At 40.1% G+C, this 22,275-nt stretch overlaps 2 protein-coding genes across 2 annotated transcripts; both read right to left on the bottom strand.

The window, feature by feature from the left end:
- Positions 1 to 44: 44 nt before the first annotated feature.
- On the bottom strand, positions 45 to 3,845 carry xpa (xeroderma pigmentosum, complementation group A). The gene is made up of 5 exons (XM_071504920.1): positions 3,450 to 3,845; positions 3,155 to 3,260; positions 2,455 to 2,620; positions 1,510 to 1,627; positions 45 to 1,416 (listed from the first exon to the last, which is right to left on the bottom strand). Exons 1-5 carry the CDS (start codon positions 3,730 to 3,732, stop codon positions 1,262 to 1,264), a joined length of 828 nt encoding a protein of 275 aa, XP_071361021.1. The 5' UTR covers positions 3,733 to 3,845; the 3' UTR covers positions 45 to 1,261.
- Positions 3,846 to 5,153: 1,308 nt separating this feature from the next.
- On the bottom strand, positions 5,154 to 22,275 carry slc24a2 (solute carrier family 24 member 2). The gene is made up of 10 exons (XM_071505418.1): positions 22,110 to 22,275; positions 19,727 to 20,863; positions 12,217 to 12,252; positions 11,762 to 11,873; positions 11,307 to 11,390; positions 10,501 to 10,580; positions 10,214 to 10,348; positions 9,643 to 9,732; positions 8,705 to 8,871; positions 5,154 to 8,593 (listed from the first exon to the last, which is right to left on the bottom strand). Exons 2-10 carry the CDS (start codon positions 20,648 to 20,650, stop codon positions 8,344 to 8,346), a joined length of 1,878 nt encoding a protein of 625 aa, XP_071361519.1. The 5' UTR covers positions 20,651 to 20,863; positions 22,110 to 22,275; the 3' UTR covers positions 5,154 to 8,343.

Here is a 22,275-nt window from a genome sequence, read left to right as displayed (position 1 = left end):
TAACTTACAGCAGGTCTCCCCCACAAATGACATTGTAAATAAAACATGACTGAAGTGATTTATTAAATTCCATTATTCAATTCATGAAATTGCAATTCATTGAAAATACAAATACAAACCTGTTCAAGACAATTTAAAAATGTATTATTTACAATAAACTAAGCCAAACAAGTACAAAGCATGTGCAAATGTTTCATTTTTGATGTGTGAGCTTTATGGTTTCCACAAAACATTTTAATACTTTACACAAACTCAACATACAGAAAATTTATTTTCTTTAATTTTTTTTTAATAGCTTCATAAATATCAGAATTCTAAACAAATAGAAGTGACAAACCAATATATCAACTTTCATGAGAACTTTCACGTTATAAAATTGTTCTTACAAAGAAACTTGTTTATTTTCAATCTCATAGTCTTGAAGAAAAAAATAACTCCTGAGAAAACTCCTGTTCCTTTATTGTAACCAAGTGAATATCTGGACTATAACAGCCTCTGTCTTAACATCTGACAGCAAACGGTATCAAACATTTGTTCACAGAAACCATGAACACGTGTCTGAGCCGCTTCCCAGCAGCGTCAGACCAGACTAAGGTCTATGCACCACTACATCTGTGTCCGATGACAGATGATGGCTGAATGTCTTAAATTACAATTTAGAAGTTGATGGTATAGACTGCATGGTGAGAAAATGAAGAGAAGCAGAGCTCCCTAATAACGGTCAGTTAGCCACAGTGATACCCTTTATAACCTAACACAGTCAGGGTGAATAAGGCCACAATCATTGATGAGAAGTGAATTTTCACATTCAGACCTGACATAATGATGGTAAATACACATCAGCAGAGTTTTGTTCTTAATGCTAATATCATAAAGATAAAGTGGGCCCCACAAGACACTGTTTTACACAAGACAGCATTTTCAGATTTCAATATCGTGCCTTCCTTCCTTTGTCCAACCTGAAAGGGAATTTCTAACAGGAAGTGAAGCAACAGTCCGTGGGCTAGACAGGCAATCCACAAAGTTTCTGCTAAACAATACCACAATGGTAAGTCAGTTTAAAATAGATATTACAACTGACCTAAAAAAAAAGGGATGTTGGCCCCTTGTAAATGATCAAGATGGAGTGTTTTATTCATGAGTGAGGAAGAAGAAATAAATAACAAAAAAATACCACTAGAGGGTTTGTGAGAGGCACAGTTCCTCTCAGAAGCACCAAATATCTTCTCCTTGTCGACTGTAACAGAGTGTGAGTGTGTGTCTACATCTTCTCGTAGCTGAGTTCATGTCCGCAGGTGGTGCAGGTTTTCTTGTAGAGGTCCTCCTCCGGATCCACCACCTCCTCTGGTCCGTACTGATGTTGGTGAACGCTGGTGTCTTTGGTCCACATGCTGCTCCTCACCGCCCTGCGCAGCTCTGACACAGACGCACACAAATGTTGATGTTTAAACGACGCACGGTGTGACTGAGTTGACATCTGAGAGTTTGGTCTCAAACGGGAAAACCAACCTTTGACCTTCTTGTTGAAGCGTTTTTGTTTCTGCACCTCTTTGTTCTCCTCCCTCGTCTCCCTGGCCTCCTCCAGAGCCTCCTCCGAACCCCACACCTCCATACATCTCTTCTCCACCTGAGTCCGTGCACGCACGCACGCACGCACGCACACACACACACACACACACACACACACACACACACACACACACACACACACACACACACAAAAACACCCAAGTGAGACAGACTGATAAAGGCATAGCAGGGGCAAGAACCTTACAGAACAACGAGGGGTGTGGACAGTGTTTGTTGCTTTGGTTTAGGGATTCAACCAACAATTAATTTCACTTTTGACTTGATTTTTGAGTAATTTACTAATTAGTCTCAATCAATGTTAGAAAACTGTAAAAATTTCCCAGAGCCTGTGATTTTATCTTTAAATTTCTTATGTCCAAACAACAGCTCAAAATCTGAAACGGACCCCACCAAGCGTTGCTTAATTTTTTGATGACTAACTGATTAGTCGATTAATCATTTCAGCACTACTGCTTTGTTCATGGCTTGCTAATTGTATATTGATCTTAAAAACTTAACCCACACACCTGTTGAAATTTAAAATAATTTTTTTTTTTTTTTCATTCTTAATTGAAATGGTTCTTGACATATGATTTTCACAAGAGCGCAGAAAAGAGAATGAAGGGGACATTAACCTCAAACTACAAACTCTTGGGAGGAAAATATTTTCCCCAGAATGCGTCAGTCAGTATATTTGAAATGTAATGTTTGCTGTCAAGTGTCAATTTTGCAAAATGTTTAATAGTTATGTGTATTTGGGTTTTAGCACAGTGTAAGATAAGTAAGCGTGCACTTATTTAGAGCAGCTGGAATATACTACATTATATTTAAGGTCACCTGGATTCTTCAGGCTTCAGTCCCCCCCACTACCACACAAACACACACCTGTAGTTTGAGGTAGAGCTTCATGTCTCCCCAGTGTGGGTTGTGAGGGTTTTTCTTCAGTATAAACCTGAGAGGAGGCTCTCGCTTGTCCAGGTCACAGTCCTTCAGCAGGTAGCGCTGCTTGGCCTCAGTCCTGGAGATCAGCTTGTGCTTCTCCTCATTGTCTCTGAGGAGAAAGATGCTTAAACTGTTATCCTATATGATTATATTTCAGTTATGTTATTGTACAAAAAAGTTTAAGCCCAAATGACCTGAAGATTACATGTCTGACATGACGAAAACCAAATATTTTGGAGGCATCATATTCACTGTGTTAACCAAAGATATGGCCTTCAACATAACTTTGTTGGCACAGTGGTGCTGCACTTCAAAATACAAAGTTCAATGCATAAGACCATGTGATACTGGCATACAATATCCAAAACCATTTATGTTGATGCTACACTTTGTACCATCGTACACAGGAGTTGTATGCAGCATAATGATGCATTTTCATTCAGATATTCTGACAATAAGTATCTCAGCCTGTTGAGAGTTTCACATCATCTAACGCAAGTTGTAGTTGCACCAAAATGGCAAAGACTTAAAATTGTCTCTTTGTCTTTACTTTGCATGTAACAAAAAAACAAACAAACATGATCCGTTAATGCAGAGATAAAGGTGTGTGTGTGTGTGTGTGTGTGTGTGTCTTGTACAGTACCTGCACTTGTCACACACAGACAGGTCAAAGCTGTTGCTGAGGTAGGAGTCCATGAAGGGTTTTTCACAGTCATCACACACCAGGTAGTCTGGCTCAATTACTGGAGCTGGAAACAACACACACACACACACACACACACACACACACACACACACACAGGTTATTCAGCACATAAGTAAATACTGTATGCAAGGACACACACAAGTCACACAAGTAACAAAACACACGCACACACACACACACACACACACACACACACACACACACACACACACACACACACACACACACACACCTGGCTGATGCACCACCTTCCTGGCCTTTTGCTCTTCCTCTCCGTCCCCCTCCTCCTCGATGAAGAAGCCGGCGCCGGAGTCGATGGTCTTGGAGACTTTGGCCGAGGTTGCGCCCTCCACCGCGGACAGAGGGCGGCTCGCTAGTCGGGCTTGCCGGAGCATCAACGCGCGTTGCCGGTTCCTCTCGATTTTAGCCCGCATCGCCGCAGAAAGCCCGGGTTTCGGGCTCGGCTCTGGGTCGGAGCCTGCAGCGTCCACCGCCACCGACTCTGAGGGATCCATGTCGTTTCCTAAAACACCGATCACCGCATGGAAGTGAATGAAACCGGTCGCTGTCGTGGTTCCTTCAAAGCGCAGCGCTTGTTACGAAAGTGACAGCTGATTGCTTCCGGTTTCTTCTTCTTCTTCTATTTATGTTGAACTTGTAGATGCATTGCTGCCCCCCAGCGGCTTCAAAGGGCGACTCCTGCTTTACTACCTGACCTCAAGGCCTTGTCCTCAAACGGTTTAAATACCTCCACTATTTCAGTTTTGTGATTACATATTGCATATTCCTAAAGCAATATTAATTAAGGTCAGTAGCAAACCTGAGGCCAAGTGATATTCCAGCAGTGAAAAACTGTCCACACTGCACAGAGTGTGTGAGGAACAGGGGCTGATCGGGGGCCGAGTCGCTCACCTTTGTCCTGGGAATCCTGGAAGGTGAATCTGGCCTTCATGAAATCCCATGGGCTGAAAGGGCTCATGATGTCAGGCTATTAAGCTTTGATAAAATAGTCAATAATAATAATAATAATGATATATATATAAAATTGATCTACTATGCATTATTAAATGAGTTATTTTTCCAGTAAGGCTTTAGATTACAGACTGCAATGTATGGTGTAATTACTCAGTGGTTACAGTGTAATCTTTTGTATTAGCTGTGGCCTGTAATAGTGATAGAATAGTTACCCCAAAATAATAAATATTAATTACAGAATAGAAAAAATTACAAAATAAAAAAAAATAGAGCAGGTTCCTAAACTGTTTGTTTGCTTTTTATTATATTAAAGGATCAAATCCCTTTTTTTTCAGTCTCTCTTAAAACATTATTCATGCCCATATGTACACTGAAATAGGTTTGGTTGCTGTAACTACTAGATAGTAGAAGACTTCTCCATAGCTGTGGCATATGAGAAAATTGACTGAGCCAAGTGGTAGAAAGGTTTGTGTGACATTTGTCTCTCCCTCGTTGCTTGGCAGACATTTACAGTAGAGTGAACGTGTATCCTGAGGAGAAACGCAGAGAGAAAGCAGACAGGTGAGTGTGTCCTCTCATGGTTGTCCTCTGGTGTCCACTGAATCCCTGTTGCATCACACTGATCATGACAGACAGCCACGCATGCCGCCGTAAGAGGCTTGTGTCAGAGTAAAGCAGATCAAATCCTGATAGATGACGCTGCAAATCTGATCGCTGTGGTGAGGAAGAGGTAACGTGAACTGACTTTATAAGTGGTTCATTAGATTTATAATCTCGTATGACCTTTGCATTAAGACAGTCAACAAACGATATCTACTGTATGTCTTTAATAGTGATTAGCCACTGTAACTGCTACAATACAGCTACTGCGTGAATCCCAAAAGCTTTGATCATCATTTGCAAAGATTCTGCAATATTTATTTATTCTTGGTCTGTTTCTGACATCATTAAAACACCAGTGTTGAAAATTTGAGTTTCCATTTATTTGATCATATAACACTTTATACACAGTTGAATTATATATGTTTTTACAGTATAATACATGATTCAAGTAGTACATGAATGTGATTTCACACTTGCATAACGTACACGGGAAATACAAAAGCATTTTACCATTTGTCATGGTATTCAAAGTGGTTGAGGATTAATTGTTACAGATGTTGCTAAATGCATTCATTCATACACACATTTCTTACATTCGGATGAGCCATAAAGCAAAAAATTATACTGCATAGATGGTCTAAATATGAAGCTGGACCCTGACATAAGAACTTGTGTTGAGGTTTGTAAAACTATTTGCTGACTACCATTACATACAGGATCTTATGTATAGTCTTGCTTTACAGTTTACAAAATTTTTATACACATACAAAACACACATTTTTAATACTTGGGAATATTTGGGATTCATTTTATGGACAATTTCTTTCCATGATCACTTGGACAAAAAAAAAAAAGTTGCAATTTATGAAAACATAAAAATAAAAAAGTTTTTGGGTTGACATAATGACACAAAAATGTGATTTTTAAATCTTTGTTGGTGTAGAAGTGATATTTTTTTAGGGAGGAAGGATAATCAGATCCAGTTATCTGAGAAGGAAAAATATCTAAATTAAAAAGAAAACACAAATGTAATGCAAATGTATACCTGAGTAAAACTGAGTGTTCCTATTCTGTTCGCTAACCTCTCCCAGCATTCATTTATCTCCTCTGCTGTTTCAGGGTTGCACTGCAACCATTTAACATTTGAACATTTCCTAACTCCTGCACTGATGTAGGGAGTGACAGGAGAGGAGGATATTATTCAGAGAGTCTACAGGACCTTTCCTGAGAACATCCAGACTGTGGTGCATGTTAAACGTTGCTGGGAGAATAAATGATCCCTCTCATTCCTTTCCACTTCATATATTTAACATAGAAAGCAGGTGACAGTGAAAATGGATGATAAATTAATATAATTATTAATTTCCTTTAAAATAGTAACCAAGCGTGGACTTTTAAAACCTGATGTCAACTGATCATTAGTGGGTCACATATGATTTGTTCCTCTACCTACAGACGGACGTTCTCAACATTTCAAATCAAGTATTTTAGGAGCACTTAATCAGACCATTTAGTCTGTTTGAGATATTCCTTGATGGTTAAATAAATGTTTCAGAACTGTCTGCGTGTTGCAGCAAGTTCGAGGGCAGTCAGGCAGTTCAGCAAGCAACAGGTGGTGCAACTCATGTAGAAATGCTGGACAACGCTGGCACTGATTTGTTGTTGGGTCACAACTATATCCACTTAACATCGCAAATATGTTTCCTCCTGTTTTTATAGGCAGTTTGACTTTGCTCATAAAAGACAAAGGGGAAAAAAACAAAAACAAAACAGAAACCCCATTTTAAAAAAGAAAAAGAAAAAGAAAAACACTCGCTTAAACAATCACTTAAATTCCCCCAAACTCAGAGAGAGAAAATGCAGGATTTTTTTTTGAGTCACAGATACTTGTTTATTGTGGTATTCTTTGATTGTTTAATCTTTTTGCAACCTCTTCAGAATATTTGCATTAGATTACTCGATGGAAACACACACTTTTTTTCAGTTTTTGAAAATTTTTGTAACATTTGAATGGAAATATTGTACACTAATTGATCATTTTCTACCACAGCAGGACCCTAGCGATGCATTTGTCACATACAGAATCTCTTCAAATGAGTCTCTTCAAAGGTGTTTTATTGTAGAATAAAAATATGGGTCTACTTGATGTTTCTTACACCAATCTCAGTCTCAGATTTCCCACTGTATATCACACTCTGAGCACAAGACAGTGGTATGTGGCCCCACATTTGGCCTTTTTGATTTGATACAGTACAGAAGGCCTACACCAGTGGGGAATCCAAGACAAAAACATTGCTAATACATGACAGTACATGAGTTCTTTTACATCAAAACATTACAGAAGCCTGGTGATACCCGTTGATACCGAACACTCCTCTTGTTTAAATACATAATCATCTTTAGTCCACCACTCGTTGTCCTGACTGCATCATCTACTGGGATGCAAATGTGACGCTGACCTTTTTATCACTAGGTGCACTTCCATGCACCAAAACCGTCCAGGTTTAGTCAGGATAATGAAATAATCTCTCTCTCGCTCTCTCTAGAGTGGTGCATGTAAAGGCAGACAGAAAAAGACAGAACAGAAAAAGTCACACTCACAAGCTTATAATATGAAAATATAGTTGGGATACACTGATATAAGCAGAAATACTGAGCATCATAAAACCTTAGCCAGTTTAATCTTGGTCCATGCTATCTGTGCACACTCTATTGTAACTATTTTTAGCATTTACTGTGTTCTATTATAGATATTCATGAATTGGAATTAAAGTAACAATTTCTGTCAAATATGTCCTGAAATGCAATGCACTGTGTTTGAAAACACTCGAATCATCAGTGCTGAACATTTCTCTTTTGATGTCATTGCAAAGCCATGCAGGTGGTCTATTAAGCAGCTTTCATACGTGTGTCTCTCTCCAGAGCTCTGCAAACAAGTCTCTTTGAACCCCCGAATTCAGTTCATATGCTTAACACGGCTGCTTGCCTGAGTAGTGGAGGTACTTCTTATACTGCCACACAATCCTTTAGTTAAAAAAAAAAAAAAAAAAAAAAAGAGAAAAACTCTTCCATCCTGGGTGGCGTTCAATACACTTGTCCATCGGTTGCATTCAGCTGGTTTAACCAATAGCAGCTACTGAGTGTAGCCACATGGTGCACAGTAAGAGGAGCCTCTCCTATTGGGTGGCATACGTCCATTAATGAAGGACTGGCTTGTCTTGCCACTGCTGGAAGGTTGTGATGCACCAGTCTGCACCTGTAACAACCTGTGTGTGTTTGTGTGTTTGCTTCATTTGTGTGTGCAGGTACATCTTGACACTGAGTGTGTGGATGTAAATGTATGTGTGTGTGTGTGTGTGTGTGTGTGTGTGTGTATGTGTGTGCGTGTGTGTGCAGTCTTCTACTGTGTGTATATGTGAGACAGATAAGAGTTTGCATCTGAGTGCGCATGTTTTTGCAGTCCTATAGTAAATGATTGTGCGCAGGAGCACATTTGTGTTTTATTTCAGCTTTCAGAGAATCAGTAGGAGTCTCTTTCTCTCTCTCTCTCAGACGGTGATAGGGCAGGTGATAACTTTGTCCTCCAGCATGACGCTGGTGATGAGGAACACGAAGTAGAGCAGGAACATGAGAAAGCCCAGCAACTTGCTCATTCTCCACTTGCAAGCCGCAATGGAGATGATGACAAAGAGGAGCATGAGGAAGAGGAGGACGATGGCGCAGAACAAGCCGTTGCTGCTCACCTCGACCGGCTTGAAGTCATTGATGATGTTATAGAGGAGCCAGGGGAATGGCAGCCTGGAGGGAGCAGAGAGCACAGCAGAGAAGAGTCATTTCTCTTGGCTTGATTGTGAGGAATAACACACGACTGTAAGAAACTGTGTTTTCTGCGTTGTTTGCTGGACTCACCCCACTGTGATGTCAAAGATGTTGGAGCCCACAGAGCTGGAAACGGCCATGTCACCGAGGCCTTTTCGTGCTACAATTACACTGGTGATGAGGTCAGGGATTGATGTGCCAGCCGCCAATATGGTCAGACCCATGATCTCCTCTGTGATCCAGAAAGTTTCTCCAACCTGAAAGGAAGAATATGTGTCTTCATGTTGCAGCGGCACAGCTGTGAAACTTCACAGAGTGAAAAAAAAGCCATCGTCTTCCACAGCGCTCAGAACAATCTTCTTGTCTTGTTGCTGGATTTGCTTGCATCACTTTAAAAACCATGCACTGAAAGGTACAAACACTAACCATCACTGTTGGGTGTGGTCAGGTGTGGTGTGTTCTACTTGTGACCACGTCTGACCATTGTGATGAGTGCTGTGATGTAGCATAGTAGCATAGTCCCACTCTACACCACTGCTGCACAGGCTGCGGTGAAAGTATGTCGTCTCTACTAGTTGGTGATTCAAGCAGGTTTATAATGACTCTTCAATGGTACTGTTTGCATTTGATCCTACAATAGAGTTGCTGAGTGTACGCAACACTAATTCTGAGAAAAACAGCAGGTGTGCTTCCTCTTTGACCTTGCACATCTAACCTCCTGCTGTGGGCTTGTCTTTGCATTTGTACTGTTAAAATAGAGCATTACAGGTTGATCTGGCTGTGGATCAAGGCAGATTAGTTGGGATTAGCTGCCACGGTCACATATTCAACACCCTGACTTCTGCACTCCGATAAGAGCGGCTTCAGAAATCAAATAAAATAGAACAGCAGAGACAACAACAACAGAAAACAGACAACAGAAATGAAAAGAAATATGACTTCGATTTCACCGGCATCTTTGGAATTGTGTTTCATGAGTGAGCTTGTGTGTGTGTGTGTGTGTGTGAGAGTGAGTGTGTGTTTTGTACCTGGTGAGCCCACCACACCATCAGGTAGGAGAAGAGAGCAATCCAACAGATGGCGCCAATGAAAGTGACGGGGAAGAACTTTTTTGAGCTCTATAAATGAAAAATATTAAAAATCAATAAATCATTCTCTGGCTTCAGCCTCGCTAAAAACCTGATATATCTGACGTAGGACTTGTGGCATGCTAAATATTGTGCACATATAAAGCAGTACTTTGTGTCACAGTGTGTAAAGTGTTTTTCATCGTTTTCTGTTTAAAGGTGCATTTGGATCCCAGTGGAACAATATGAAATCTAAATGTATGAGAAATTCAAAACACTCCCTAACTGATTAAAGAGGTTGTGCAGTGAAGAAACTAAATAAGAGAAAAACTGAATCTAAATGTTCTCATCCTGCAGAGTTGTTTACATCAGTGATGACTGTAAAAACTGGCCTTTTGTTGTGGGTTTGTATGTGATGTGTAAGTTTTTCACTGCACATGAACATGCTTAAGTATAAATTGCTTGTACATGTAACTGTGCGTCTCTTTGTGTGCGTTTGTGTGTGTGTGTGTGTGTGTGTGTGTGTTGGCACCTCTCTCCTGACGTCAGGTAGTGACAGCCACAGTGGAAAGACAATGGGCAGGATGGCGAGGTAGGTGATCCTCTTCCTGGTGGTGTCAGGCCAGGCCAAGCTCAGAGGCTGGTCTTCATCCTCCTCTTCCTCACCCTGAAGAAGAGTTCATAAATTATAGGTTAAGCTTAAGCTATGTGTTACTGAGTTAAACTTACTAATGGTGCTTTTTTTATTGTACAGTGAAGTCAGGTTTAAAAGAGCCTTGAATGTGAACTTGGAAGAACGATAAGAGACAAAAGCCGAACCTCGTCTCCTCCTGCGACACCGTTCATGGGCGGCGTAACTTCCACTGCAACATTTGAACTGTTGGGGATGTTTTTATCAGCTTGAGGAGAGAAAAGGAAAACGGGTATAAAGTTTTCTTTCATAAGGAAATAAGGTGGCCTAACATCACCGAGAACAAAGATGAAACCTATTGGAAAATTTCTTGCAGGTTTTGTCTGGAAGACGGCTCCTACGCTCAGAAACAAAAAATGCTTAATTTTCTCAGCTGGTCCTTACAAGTGTAACAACATGTGGAAACTCTTTAATGCCTCTTAAAAACCAATTAAATGACAGGTTAATTGCCACATCAGTCAGACAGCTGATAAATCAATCAACAAATGTTAAATATAACTCAGAAAACTCAGATAAATGTTAAAAAAAGATAAATTTGCTGATAGAACAAAAATTTAAAGTGACTAAATAATAAAAAAATATAATTTAATGATAAAATAATCACACAGGTCACACAGATACACACCCTTTAGCAATTAGCTCACTTCTGATTGTAAACTACCACACGTATTAAAGGTATTACAGCTGTGTATTTATGTGATCATGACCTATGAAACAAGATAAAAGTGGAGAGAATTAAGTGATAACCTCAGCCAGCTTTCACCACTTTGACAGCATCTATAACATCTGGAAAATAAGCGACAGCTGTACATACATTTTGCCACAGTTCTTATAGTGATTAATGATTGCTTGTTGATTTATAACTTGATTTATCAGCTGATTATGAGTGAGCCAAATGGACTCCTATATAATACCATTCATCACTGTTACTCACCTACTCCGTTGGCATTGACAGCATCTTCTTTACACTTATGCTTGGCCATCTTGTGAAGGATTGATGCCTTCTCTTTGAAATGTCCTGAAACAGAGAGCGAGAGAAAAAAAAAAGACATTTAATGGTTTGTCCAGAGGAGGGAAATGTTTCATTGTGGTTGGGCTGCTTTGCAAGAGGCACAACCTTAGGAGGGAGATACCTGACACTGAAACAAAGCAGTGGAAAATGGCGGGATGAGAGAATATATTCTGTAATTATCCACCTGTACTAAATTCTTTTCACTACCAAACTGCTTTATATCCCAATGTAAGAACTGCATTTCTCAAACTTTAAACTTGTCATGCTGTCACACATCATTCATAGTTTTTGCTTTTTTCCCCACAGGGTCTAAACTTATAACTTGTGTTTTAGAGATCTTGTTGTGCATTTGTGCGTTCTGTGTGTGTTTTTCATACCTTCATCACTGAGGGGGTCCAGTGTGTGTATCATGAGCTGGAAGATGCTGTTTCTCATCAGTGAGTTGTGCAGAGAAGCACAGCTGCCTTCTCTCTGCAGCCTGGGTTTTGCCTGTAAAAATGCAAACATACACCAAAATGTTTTTATGTGTGCAAATATGAATATGCATGATGACTCATTCGTGAGTTTTTAGATTTTCATTTATGAAAGCAAGACGAAAAAAAAAAAAAAAAAGCAGCTGCTGAAATTCAAACCACCAACTGTTCCTGTCACATCTCTGTTTAATCACAGTTTAAATCTCATGCAGTACAGCCCCTTTTCTATCACATTTGTGTTGACTGACTCTGATACATTCAGTATAATGTAAATATAGCCAGACACATAAATTGCTTTCTTACATCATGACCAGTACAGGACACTGCAGAGTAAGTTTACACACACAAAACAAACTTACCATCAGCTTGTTCTCATCATCTCCTGGTGCATTTACCTTTAGGGGAAAACACAGAGAAAGAAAACATAATATATATATATATATACAGTATAGTTTTTTTTTTGTTTTTTTTTTAGACAGTACTGTATAACCGTAAGGCGTGGATACAGTAACACAAGCATGTGTGCTATATGCAATCCAACACATTAGGCCTGCAGTAAATGCAGTTATTAATCTAATGTCACTTTGTGTCATGTGACATGTTTATTCGACACCAGTTTTTGAGTTTGTGTTGCTGTAGGATTGGATTGCATTTCTACCATGGCAGGGTGGGGAGGGGATAAGTGAAATAATCACTTAATGCAGCTACAGTACAGCTCAGTAAAGTCCTTCAGACCCAGAGGGCCTTGCAACTCGTCTGAAATGAAAATGTAACAAAATGGACAGGATGCAAGACCACAGAGATCAATTTTAGCAACAGAGACTTTAAACCAGGAGGAGAGAACAGTTAGGGTCTGAGCCTGAGTGAGATATAATGTACAACACAGGCTTACAAGCATTTTTTATGTTTTCATTCTCTTTTTTTCAAGTATATGAAATTTGTGGTAAGGACAGGTATGACAGATGACATGAGTCTTGTTCAAACCACAATATGACAATGAAATATGTGGAAAATATCTTTATCAATTGATCCAACATTTGCCTTCTTGTTTCAACAAAAATAGACCAATTTACTTTAAATACACAGCTTTCATCCAGTGGATTAAAAAAAAAAAAAAAAAAGCACACACATTCCCCCTCCTCACAGCTGGAGGGAGTGAACCAGAGCCAGAGGTTTATGGGTCCTGTTCCAACATGAAGACTAGGATCCTACACACACACAGAGGAGGACTCACACTAATCTCAACCCCAGCCATTTCTTCAGAGGACATATACAGCACAGTGGTGTCACCACATAGAGAAACACACACAAACATGCAGAGTCCACTGGCTGAGACAGACAGAGACTGTGGTGTGGGTTTGTGAGAAATACAGAGGCGGTGATGTCAGCAGTGGGGATGGTTCAGTGTGGGAGTCAGGGATTTGGAGATGTTGAAGAAAACAGATGGGAACATTAAGTTTTGGGGGGTAAATTTGTTCCAAGACCAAGACCAAAGTTATATTTATGAATTGACCAAGGAGGTTGTCACAGTTATTTTATAGGAGTTTTAGCTTCATCAAGGAGGTTATGTTTTCACCTGTATGTTTATTTGTCAGCAGGATTACGCAAAAAAGTACTGAACTGATTTGCACTGAACTTGGTGGAAGGATGGGGCATGGCCCAGAGAAGAAGCCAGTAAATTTTGGGGCAGATCTGGATAATTTACCATGAGTAAATTAAAATCTCTTAAGTCGGGTGTATGTTGTAAAACAGAGAAAAAATAAAGCAAAGAACTGAGGCATAAGTTAAAGGTACAACCAGATGCAGATTACAGTGCATACAATTTAAAAAGCAGAAAGGTTTGAAACCTCATGTGAACTTCAAAATGACTGACAGGTATTTTCATAAACAAACTCAAGGTATTTATCAGATAAAGTAAAAATGATGGTTTATCAAATGATAGAACATTTAGAGTCTGGGATTTCCAAAAATAAACTCACTCACTATTTCACTCAATCACTTCCTTGTCCATTCATAACAGTTTCATGGTTCCAAACACTGAGTGAGTTTTCTGAGAGACAAGCTAAAAAACGTCCTGTATTTAATCAATAAAAGATGATGGATGCAGACAGATATTGTATTTTTTTTTCAATATTGTATATAATTGAAACTGAAGGTGTTCACACATAAAATGCAACATCATTTTAAATCTTAGTAAGGAGCTACATCAGGAGGTAAATATTGCTTCTGTGCCTCCTTAAATAAGCCTAAACTTAACACAGAGTTAACTTATACAGACAATTGTAGCAGGCAGCTGAGCTAACTATTCCTTTTCTTTTTATACACTTCCTAATTCACATTATAGAGTAACAATATCCTGCAAAGACAGCCAGAAACTCGAAAAGCAAACACAGCAAACACCAGGGAGAGCGGTGGAGGGTTTTGTTGTTGACACGTTTTCATGATGGAGGCCTCCGAGTTTGAGCAGATAATCCCTTTAGTTTGCATCTGACAAGACACCTGCTGCTGTTATGGCAGCTGAGGCAAACCAGGGGTTCAGTTTTGTTTTTTTAAAGGGCTATCACTCCTATAGACTTGCTACATGTTTGTCCAGTCCAGATTTAGGTGGAGTAAGAGTTTATATCTTCAGCTGCATGAAGATCCCCTGGCTGCAGATTAGGTGATGATCATGGATCTAGCTCTAAGGTTACATCAGACTTTATTTAGATTCATCAAACTGAGCAAAAACTGTAGCCGCACATTTTATATACAACATGCTAAAGATGCAAAGGAGGAAAAAGAAGCAGCGGACACCTGTCTGTCTTGCCCATGTGATTGCTGAGCAGTGCAGCTTCTGCCCTAATAGCAGAAGCCAGCTTGGCATTAGTTCATGTTGTCTAATGCTCACATGGCTCCTGAGAGCTGCTGGATGACAAAAGACACTTATAACAGAATCTACTGGGCCTGAAACCACCTTTTAATCATTGTACTCTGTGTGAAAACCCAGTTTAGGTCATTTTTGAAGTTTGTGGTTCAGGACTAGGATTACATTCCACTCACTTAGAAACACCTTTCACCATCCTTCAAAAGCAGACACTGATTCAAAAATACATATAACCAATCTGTATATAATCTATAATCTATAAAATCTATAATCTGTAACTAGGTAGTAGAAATGTTACAGAATAAGATAATCCAGAGTGACATTTACCCATACCCATACCCGTACAAAACAATAACATTATTTTAAGTTACCTTGTTGAGGTCATTTACAGTTATTTCTATTTTGATAGATACAATAACACATTTACAGATTGGATAAGATATAGTATAGAAATATGAACTAAAAGACAAATGTGTACAGAAATGAATGAAGCTATTAAGAAGTCGTCCTTATTTACTCTTATTTTCTGGTAATAATGTCAGATTGTAAAAAGATGAGTAAAAAAGTTACTTTCTTGTGTATGTGCAAATCTTTTTAAGTCAAAATGTGTAAATCTATTTTAAAATTTGGGGGTAAAGTTGGATGATATTCATTCAAAATATGATTACTAATACTTCATCAAAATCTACATCGGGAAGTAGAATGAATTATCAGAATCAGCCCATGACTCGTTCATGTTATAATAGTGAACAGTTTGAGATTTGAAGATGATCTGCTTAGAGAAAGAAGAAAGCTTCACTAAACGATTTGTGCACTTTGGGCTGAGCTGCTGTTCCAGTTCAGTTGTCTCATCCCCAGTCCAGACGAGAAGCTGGAGACACTGGACGAACGCCAAGATATACAGTGGTGACCTGGAGCCAAACCTTCCCTTTATCACAGTTATCATCATTTGTCATCAGTTCACCTTCACAAAATTCAAACATCCACATTTACTTTCCCTTTCCCTTATTCTCTCTCTCTCTCTCTCTCTCTCTCTCTCTCTCTCCTGGGTCCACCTGACAGTCCGAGCTGTTGGACTTAGCCAGGATTAATCGGCAGAGATCACCACTTTTAGACTGGTCATTTTCAAGCCTGTGTGTGAAATCCTGCAGCAACTTTCTCAGGTCACCCTGCTGTCAAACATATGTCTTTCACATTTCTCTGTCAGCGAATCCCTGCTATTTTCACCTAAACAGTTGCTCATTATAACTCAAAGTTCCCCTGCAGTCCACATCATAATAATTAATAATCATCAACATCAACAATTCTGATGTTAAAGCATGAAATTTAAAGTTGAGGGTTAATTCACAGATTGCCACTGCCACTACAGGACAGCAGATTTTGATTGAGATCACAGTGATATGAAAAGTGTGGAACTGCAGAAAACAGCTGCAGGTGTAAGATCACTCAGTTAAGCCTTGTGCTGACCCCAGAACAGAACTGTACTGTGTGAAGAAACGCATCAGATGGTTTTATCGTTACAGCTGCAGTTTGTTGGAGAAATAAAAGTCAATCTATTTCTGCGCTCTGGACCATGACCATTAAAAGCATTCAGATTTGTAATTAGCAATTAAATAAGCTGAATAAATCTTCCTCTTCTATGCAGATACTACTTCCAGGACTTCCTCTGTTTGATCCCACTACAACACTGCTTGCACCGTGATCCATGCAGGACAGAAATGTATGATAGCAAGAGGAGTTTGAACATTTTGTTAGTGCTCTGCAGAGCAGCAGAGCGACATTGTGCTGGGCTGTATGTTTGCTGTCGTCACTGCAGGTAAGCAGTTGATAAGGGGATCAGAGAGGATTGGCGTCTTTAGTGCCTTCACCGAGCATACCAGCAGATCTTTTCTCTCTCTCCTCTCCTAAACAGACATGGTATACAACATATACAATACACAAAAGTGACTGAAACACCCTAAATCATGCACAAAAATAAAAAAACACACCATGTTATGAGGATGGCTGCAGGCTGACAAAGGAACATTCAGTCTCTCCTCTCAGTGATCTGCTGATTCCTGCTCCCCCAAGGAGCATCAGACTATTATTAGCGGCGCTAATGGGATTGGAGGGCATTAACCCGGGGGATTATTCAGCAGCTATACCAACACATGAGGGCATAGCAGTTGGACATCAAGTGCTGGACGACAGAAAGAGAAAAGCTGTTCTTGGGTTGAGGTGAGGCAGCCTGAAGAACAGCTGATTCCCAGAAGGGCACAAGTGTCAAACGGAGCTTCTGCAACAACACTGATACTATTGGAGGTTGATCAGCACACAAATGTATGAACTCTCAGGTTAAGCAGAAATACATATAAAATGTGCATCAAACTGAAGATACACTACACAGTTTTGATGATACATTTATGACACACTTAAATAAATAGTGATGTTTTTGTCTGTAACTGACTCTCAGTGAATGGATTATAAAAAATAAAAAATAAGAAAATACAGTCTTCATCTGCCAGAAGAGTACTAAATCAAATGTTACCAACCTATAGTTAGCAAAAAATGGAAAAGAGAAGGGAGACAGAAGCAAAATATTTATTTTTATGTATAAGCGACTGCAAAGCAGAAGCAAATAATTCATAGCTCTATAAAATCTCTAAATAAAAGCAAGTCATGCTTCTGGAGAAGCATTTTTTTCCCTTGCTTGCCTAAGCAGTTAAAGGGAGGAGCTTTAAAGCAGATACAACCATATTAGAGGCTGATGATCATGAGCTCATCTGTTGCATAAAACAAACATCTACTGGCCTAAAATCCTACTGTAAAAATAGCTGCATCATTCTATGAAGTGTTTGCAGCCACTATTGTATCTTGGATAAAAAAAAATGTTCATAATCTGTGATTAATTTTCTCGATAAAACAGAAGCAGCACTGCACTGTATACGCCCCTGAAGAACTGGTGATGGGTGATGCTGGTCTAAGCTACGGGCAAGCTGCTCTAAGATCAGCCTACAGTAGTTTTAGCATTTGTCACCTGAGCGCCGTATGAGATTACAACATCAGAGAGCAACAGATCTGACTCCAACTGCACACACAGACAGAACATACAACAGACGGAGAGACAAACGTGAAAAACCAATAACAATAATAAGCCTTTTTGTGTGTATTTGTGTTGAATCTTTTGCATCACATCATCACTTCCCAGCTCAGTTTAGAAATCCAGCATCAAGCTAATCTCAAAATTATACTTTCCCATCATCTTCTCCTGACATGAAGTGATTGGCTTAGTGATTGTGAAGTGAGTGGTATTGTAAAGTGTGTTGTCATTAGGTCCTGTCAGTATGAGTCACTCAGTGCAAGAGCCTGTCTAAAGCATAAACAGTAACATTAAACTTCCAGAGTGACACATTCAGGTTGTTTTTAATTCGTTTCATCCTTTCTTTAAACCAGAGGTTTATATAATAAAGATGTTCTGAAATGATCTTTAGTGTGAATGAGCTGAAATAGAGGACAAACAATACTCAGGGCTTCAGGCTTCCTCAGAGTCAGAAGACCCTGCCCACTTTACCCAGTGTCCAAGTGAATACGAGGGGAGCTGACGGAGGGAGTGTGCTGGTGGGGTTGGAGAGACGCTACATGGATTTTCTTTGCTTTTAGTTTTGCACTGATTTTATCACACGGGGTGTCATCCATTGCATAGAATCCATCTCAGGTGTCCCATCTCAAATACATCCATCTACACAAAATTAAGGTTTTAGGATTACCAACATAACATCAGAATTCACTATGGCAAGGGAACAATTACAGCGTATAACAGAAAACAGACATTGGACTTTCAAATGACTTGCTCCTGACTTGGAATTTAAAAAAATAAAAAAATAAAAGCACTAATATTATCTTTGAGGATCTCAGAATAGGAAAATGAGTTTGACAAATAATTAAATAATTATCATAGTGGAGGAATGAATGGATCACTAAATTTTGACTGAAAGTTGGATATCCTCTTATAATTTTAGGTTTGTGTTCTTTAAATTTATTTGTCCTCTCAAAGGGCTGATACAGCTCTTTCGTCATATACAAAGATATGTGTGATACATATTTATAACACAGGTATAGTGTTAATTGACTCTTAAACTCTTAATAATCAACATATCAAAAGTATTCACATTCAAATTGTCTTTGTATTTTAATATATTGGGGGCATTTTAGAGACCTGCTCTGCTACATTTGTCCTATTCTGAGAGCCTAGCTGGACTCGGGTCTGGACTCTGGTCTGGACTTGGTTACTAAAAGTAGAGACTGAAGAGGAGGCCTGTTCCTAGACTTAGTCAGCATGAAGACACTGGCTCGGTCTGGCTCGGCGCCTGGCACTGTATAAGCTGCACAGGTGGCAGGTTAAGACAAATCTTTATATCCTTCCAGAGGGGAACTCAAGAGGGCTTGGCTGCCTGACAGAGTGCTGTCTGTTCAGCGACCTCTGTTTTAACACCCTCTGTGCCTCAATATAACTCTCACAGACTCCCAGAACTACACTCAGGATCATGAACCTTTCTTTTTTAATCTGTGATCTTATGCACTGTATAAACCAAATGCTTTTCCCCAGATCAGTTACCAAGAGATGCCCAGATTTCAAATCAGTATCTGAGTGATGTGTTTCATTCAGAGAAATATTATCGCTTCATTTTCAGAAAGAAAAGGAACCGCATTTTTCATGCTTTGATGTCATTTGGATGTTTTCAACTTTTAAGACATTTTCACTTCCTTTCCCCTGCTCTCTGACATGCAGATCCTCCTTGAGTGGTTGGAGTGGTCAGTCGGTGGATGAGAACATCTGGGTAAATGTATGGATGGATGAATATAAGATTCAGCTGTTGGCATCCAGGATGAGGTAAGAGAAACAGTAGGGTGGGTACAGCAAAAGAATAGGGGTTAAGGGGAGATATAGTAGATGGATGGATGGATGGATGGATGGATGGATGGATGGATGGATGGATGGATGGATGGATGGATGGAATCAGGCTCACCTTTGGTGCAGTCTCCAGCTCGTCCACCTGGTTGCTGCCCAGTTTGCTCTTGATGAGAACTTCGACTTTGGCATTGAACTTCATGAACGTCACATAGCAGGTGTAGCACAACAGCAGGCTGGCACTTTCCCCCACTGTGATTTGATTATCCAGAAAGAAATAGATGAGCATGAGCAAGCCAATGATATAGAACGAGACGTCTCTGAACAGAGGCCACCAGGTGAGGTTCAACACCTCTTTGGAGAACAGGGCGCACATCCCGATCACAAATAGGATGTTGAATACGGCCGAGCCAACGATGGTACCGATACCAACATTACTGTGGGAAATGAAGACTCCTATGACAGAGGTGAAGAGCTCTGGGGCTGAGCCACCTGCCGCCATGAAGGTGGCTCCTGCTACATCATCAGAGATTTCCAGCTTCTCTGTGATGACAGTGAGCGCTGGGACAAAGAACTCATCGCAGACAATGGCTAAGGCTATGAACATGTACAACATGCCACACATATGAAGCACCACGTAGCCCTGACGTCTCTCCTCCACGGTGAAGTAGTCCGTTGGGTAATCCCCATGATTCATCTCTACTTCAGATGATGACTGCATGGCCACTGGCATGTCCTCTGGTGCAGCTGAGAGGTTGTGATACTGCAGAAGAGTTCTTTGGGGCACTGCACCTTCTGCTGACCCCTCGGCGGACGATTCCAGCTCTGTGGCCGCCGTCGTGGCCAGCGACAAGGCACTCCATGAGCAGACTGTGCAGACCACCGCCAGGCTGATGATGAAGCCCATAATCCGTCCAGGCCGCAGCTTTCTCTTGACCCTCTGGTAGTGGTGCCTGGTGCAGCTGCTGTGAGGGCCCAGAAGAGGAGCAGAGCTGGAAGAAGCCATCATGTCTCGACTTCTTATGGGTCGCATGAAATCCATGGTGTTTGGCGCAGGTTTTCAGGCAGAGTGGAAGTGTGTGGAATCCCCCCCAAAAGCTGGGTTGGTGGTGCTGGTGGCGACGAGGGCGGGGGTTTGACACACCGCAGTGGTTCACCGATTTGTTTGCATGCTGCTCCCCGGTCTAAGCACAATGGAAGCCCTGCAGTCTGATCCCTGGATCTAGCCCATTCAAAGGCTTCCTCATATTACTCACTAGATGACAGAGAAAAAAGCACAAACACAAGTTTTAATACGAGGGAGCAGATTAAAAAACAACCACAAATCCCAAATCAGAGCATAAAATTAGGAGAGAATACATAAAGATAAGCTTCTTAATAAATGTGTGTGTTGCTTCTTCCACTGATATCCATCCACATTCTATACTAGTCTAGTAGCCGACATTTACTCAAGTGCTGTCCTTAAGGACACATTTCAGAGACTTTGATTGAAATATTTTCATTTTTCGCTACTTTCCACACTGCTTCATCTCAATGGGAAATATTGTACTTGTATTGTATCTAACTACTGCTGCCAGCTGCCTCACAGATGAAGATTTGGTAAACTGTTATAGAAAAACCACCCAACAGTCTTTAAGTAGTTCAAATTAGCTCCTTCTCCACATGCCACAACATTAAAATGTTGCTTACATGTTGATGCATTAGTAATAATTGAATGATAAAAATGTTTATAGTATTGGAAGAAGGCTGACCTTATGTTCAAGGCAGAGATGATTAATAATTGCTGGGCAGAATATCCCATATGAACAGACTGAGCTGATGATAGATCTGCAGCTACAGTCAGTATTAATTTGACTAAGCCACAATTCATGTTTATAAAAGTATATTACACAAACACATTTGAAAGTCTTGTGTTTTTTTTTAAATCTGTAATTGATTACTCTCCCTGCAGTTGGACTTACAGTATGTACTACCTAAATTGTTAATAGTAATTGATAGTAACAGTATTAATAGCAACAATTCTGCTAAAGTGCTGTGGCCTTCTTGACATTGCGCTGAGAACCTGCAGTGAGAGCTCTCCTTTAAGTGAAGCTTGGACATTAGTGAAAGCTCATTAGGAAGCAATTTAATCCCTGAGAAGATATACTTAGATTAGCCTCAGGCCCTGCACACTGATGCCACTGCACAAAGTCAAAAAACCGACACCAACAACATCAACTGAACAATAAATTAGAAGTTAATTCTCACATCAGCTGTTCAATCATGAAGCAGCTACACAATGACAAACTGCAATGTGGAAAGGTCCTAGTCATTGAACAGTCTATATCTGCAATTAAACACCACAGTCAGTTATTGTTAAACATTGATTTTAGAATTGCAGATCCAACTTTGCTGTAAAGCAGCTCTTCACAAAACACCCTGGACTCTATGAGGACGTCAGAGTCAGAGACAAACTACAGCTACACACAAAACGAACACAAGCATCATATTTGTTTTCATACCACTCTTGGATAATTCCCGTTCAGCAGGAAGGACTCCAGTAGGTAGCCACGTCCAGAGACTCCAAGTGAATATTCCCGTAAATTGAATCTCCAAAGGAGAACGGTCCCGAGGGCTCAGCGTTCAATCTGAAGGTCCCAACAGTAAATCCTCAGTGAGATTTTCCTC

Source organism: Trachinotus anak, unplaced genomic scaffold, assembly GCF_046630095.1.
Source record: "Trachinotus anak isolate AG129_WGS33_773 ecotype Australia unplaced genomic scaffold, CSIRO_AGI_Tana_v1 ptg000019l, whole genome shotgun sequence".
In the NCBI taxonomy this organism is placed as follows: domain Eukaryota; kingdom Metazoa; phylum Chordata; class Actinopteri; order Carangiformes; family Carangidae; genus Trachinotus; species Trachinotus anak.
This window is presented reverse-complemented; position numbering and strand designations above follow the sequence as displayed.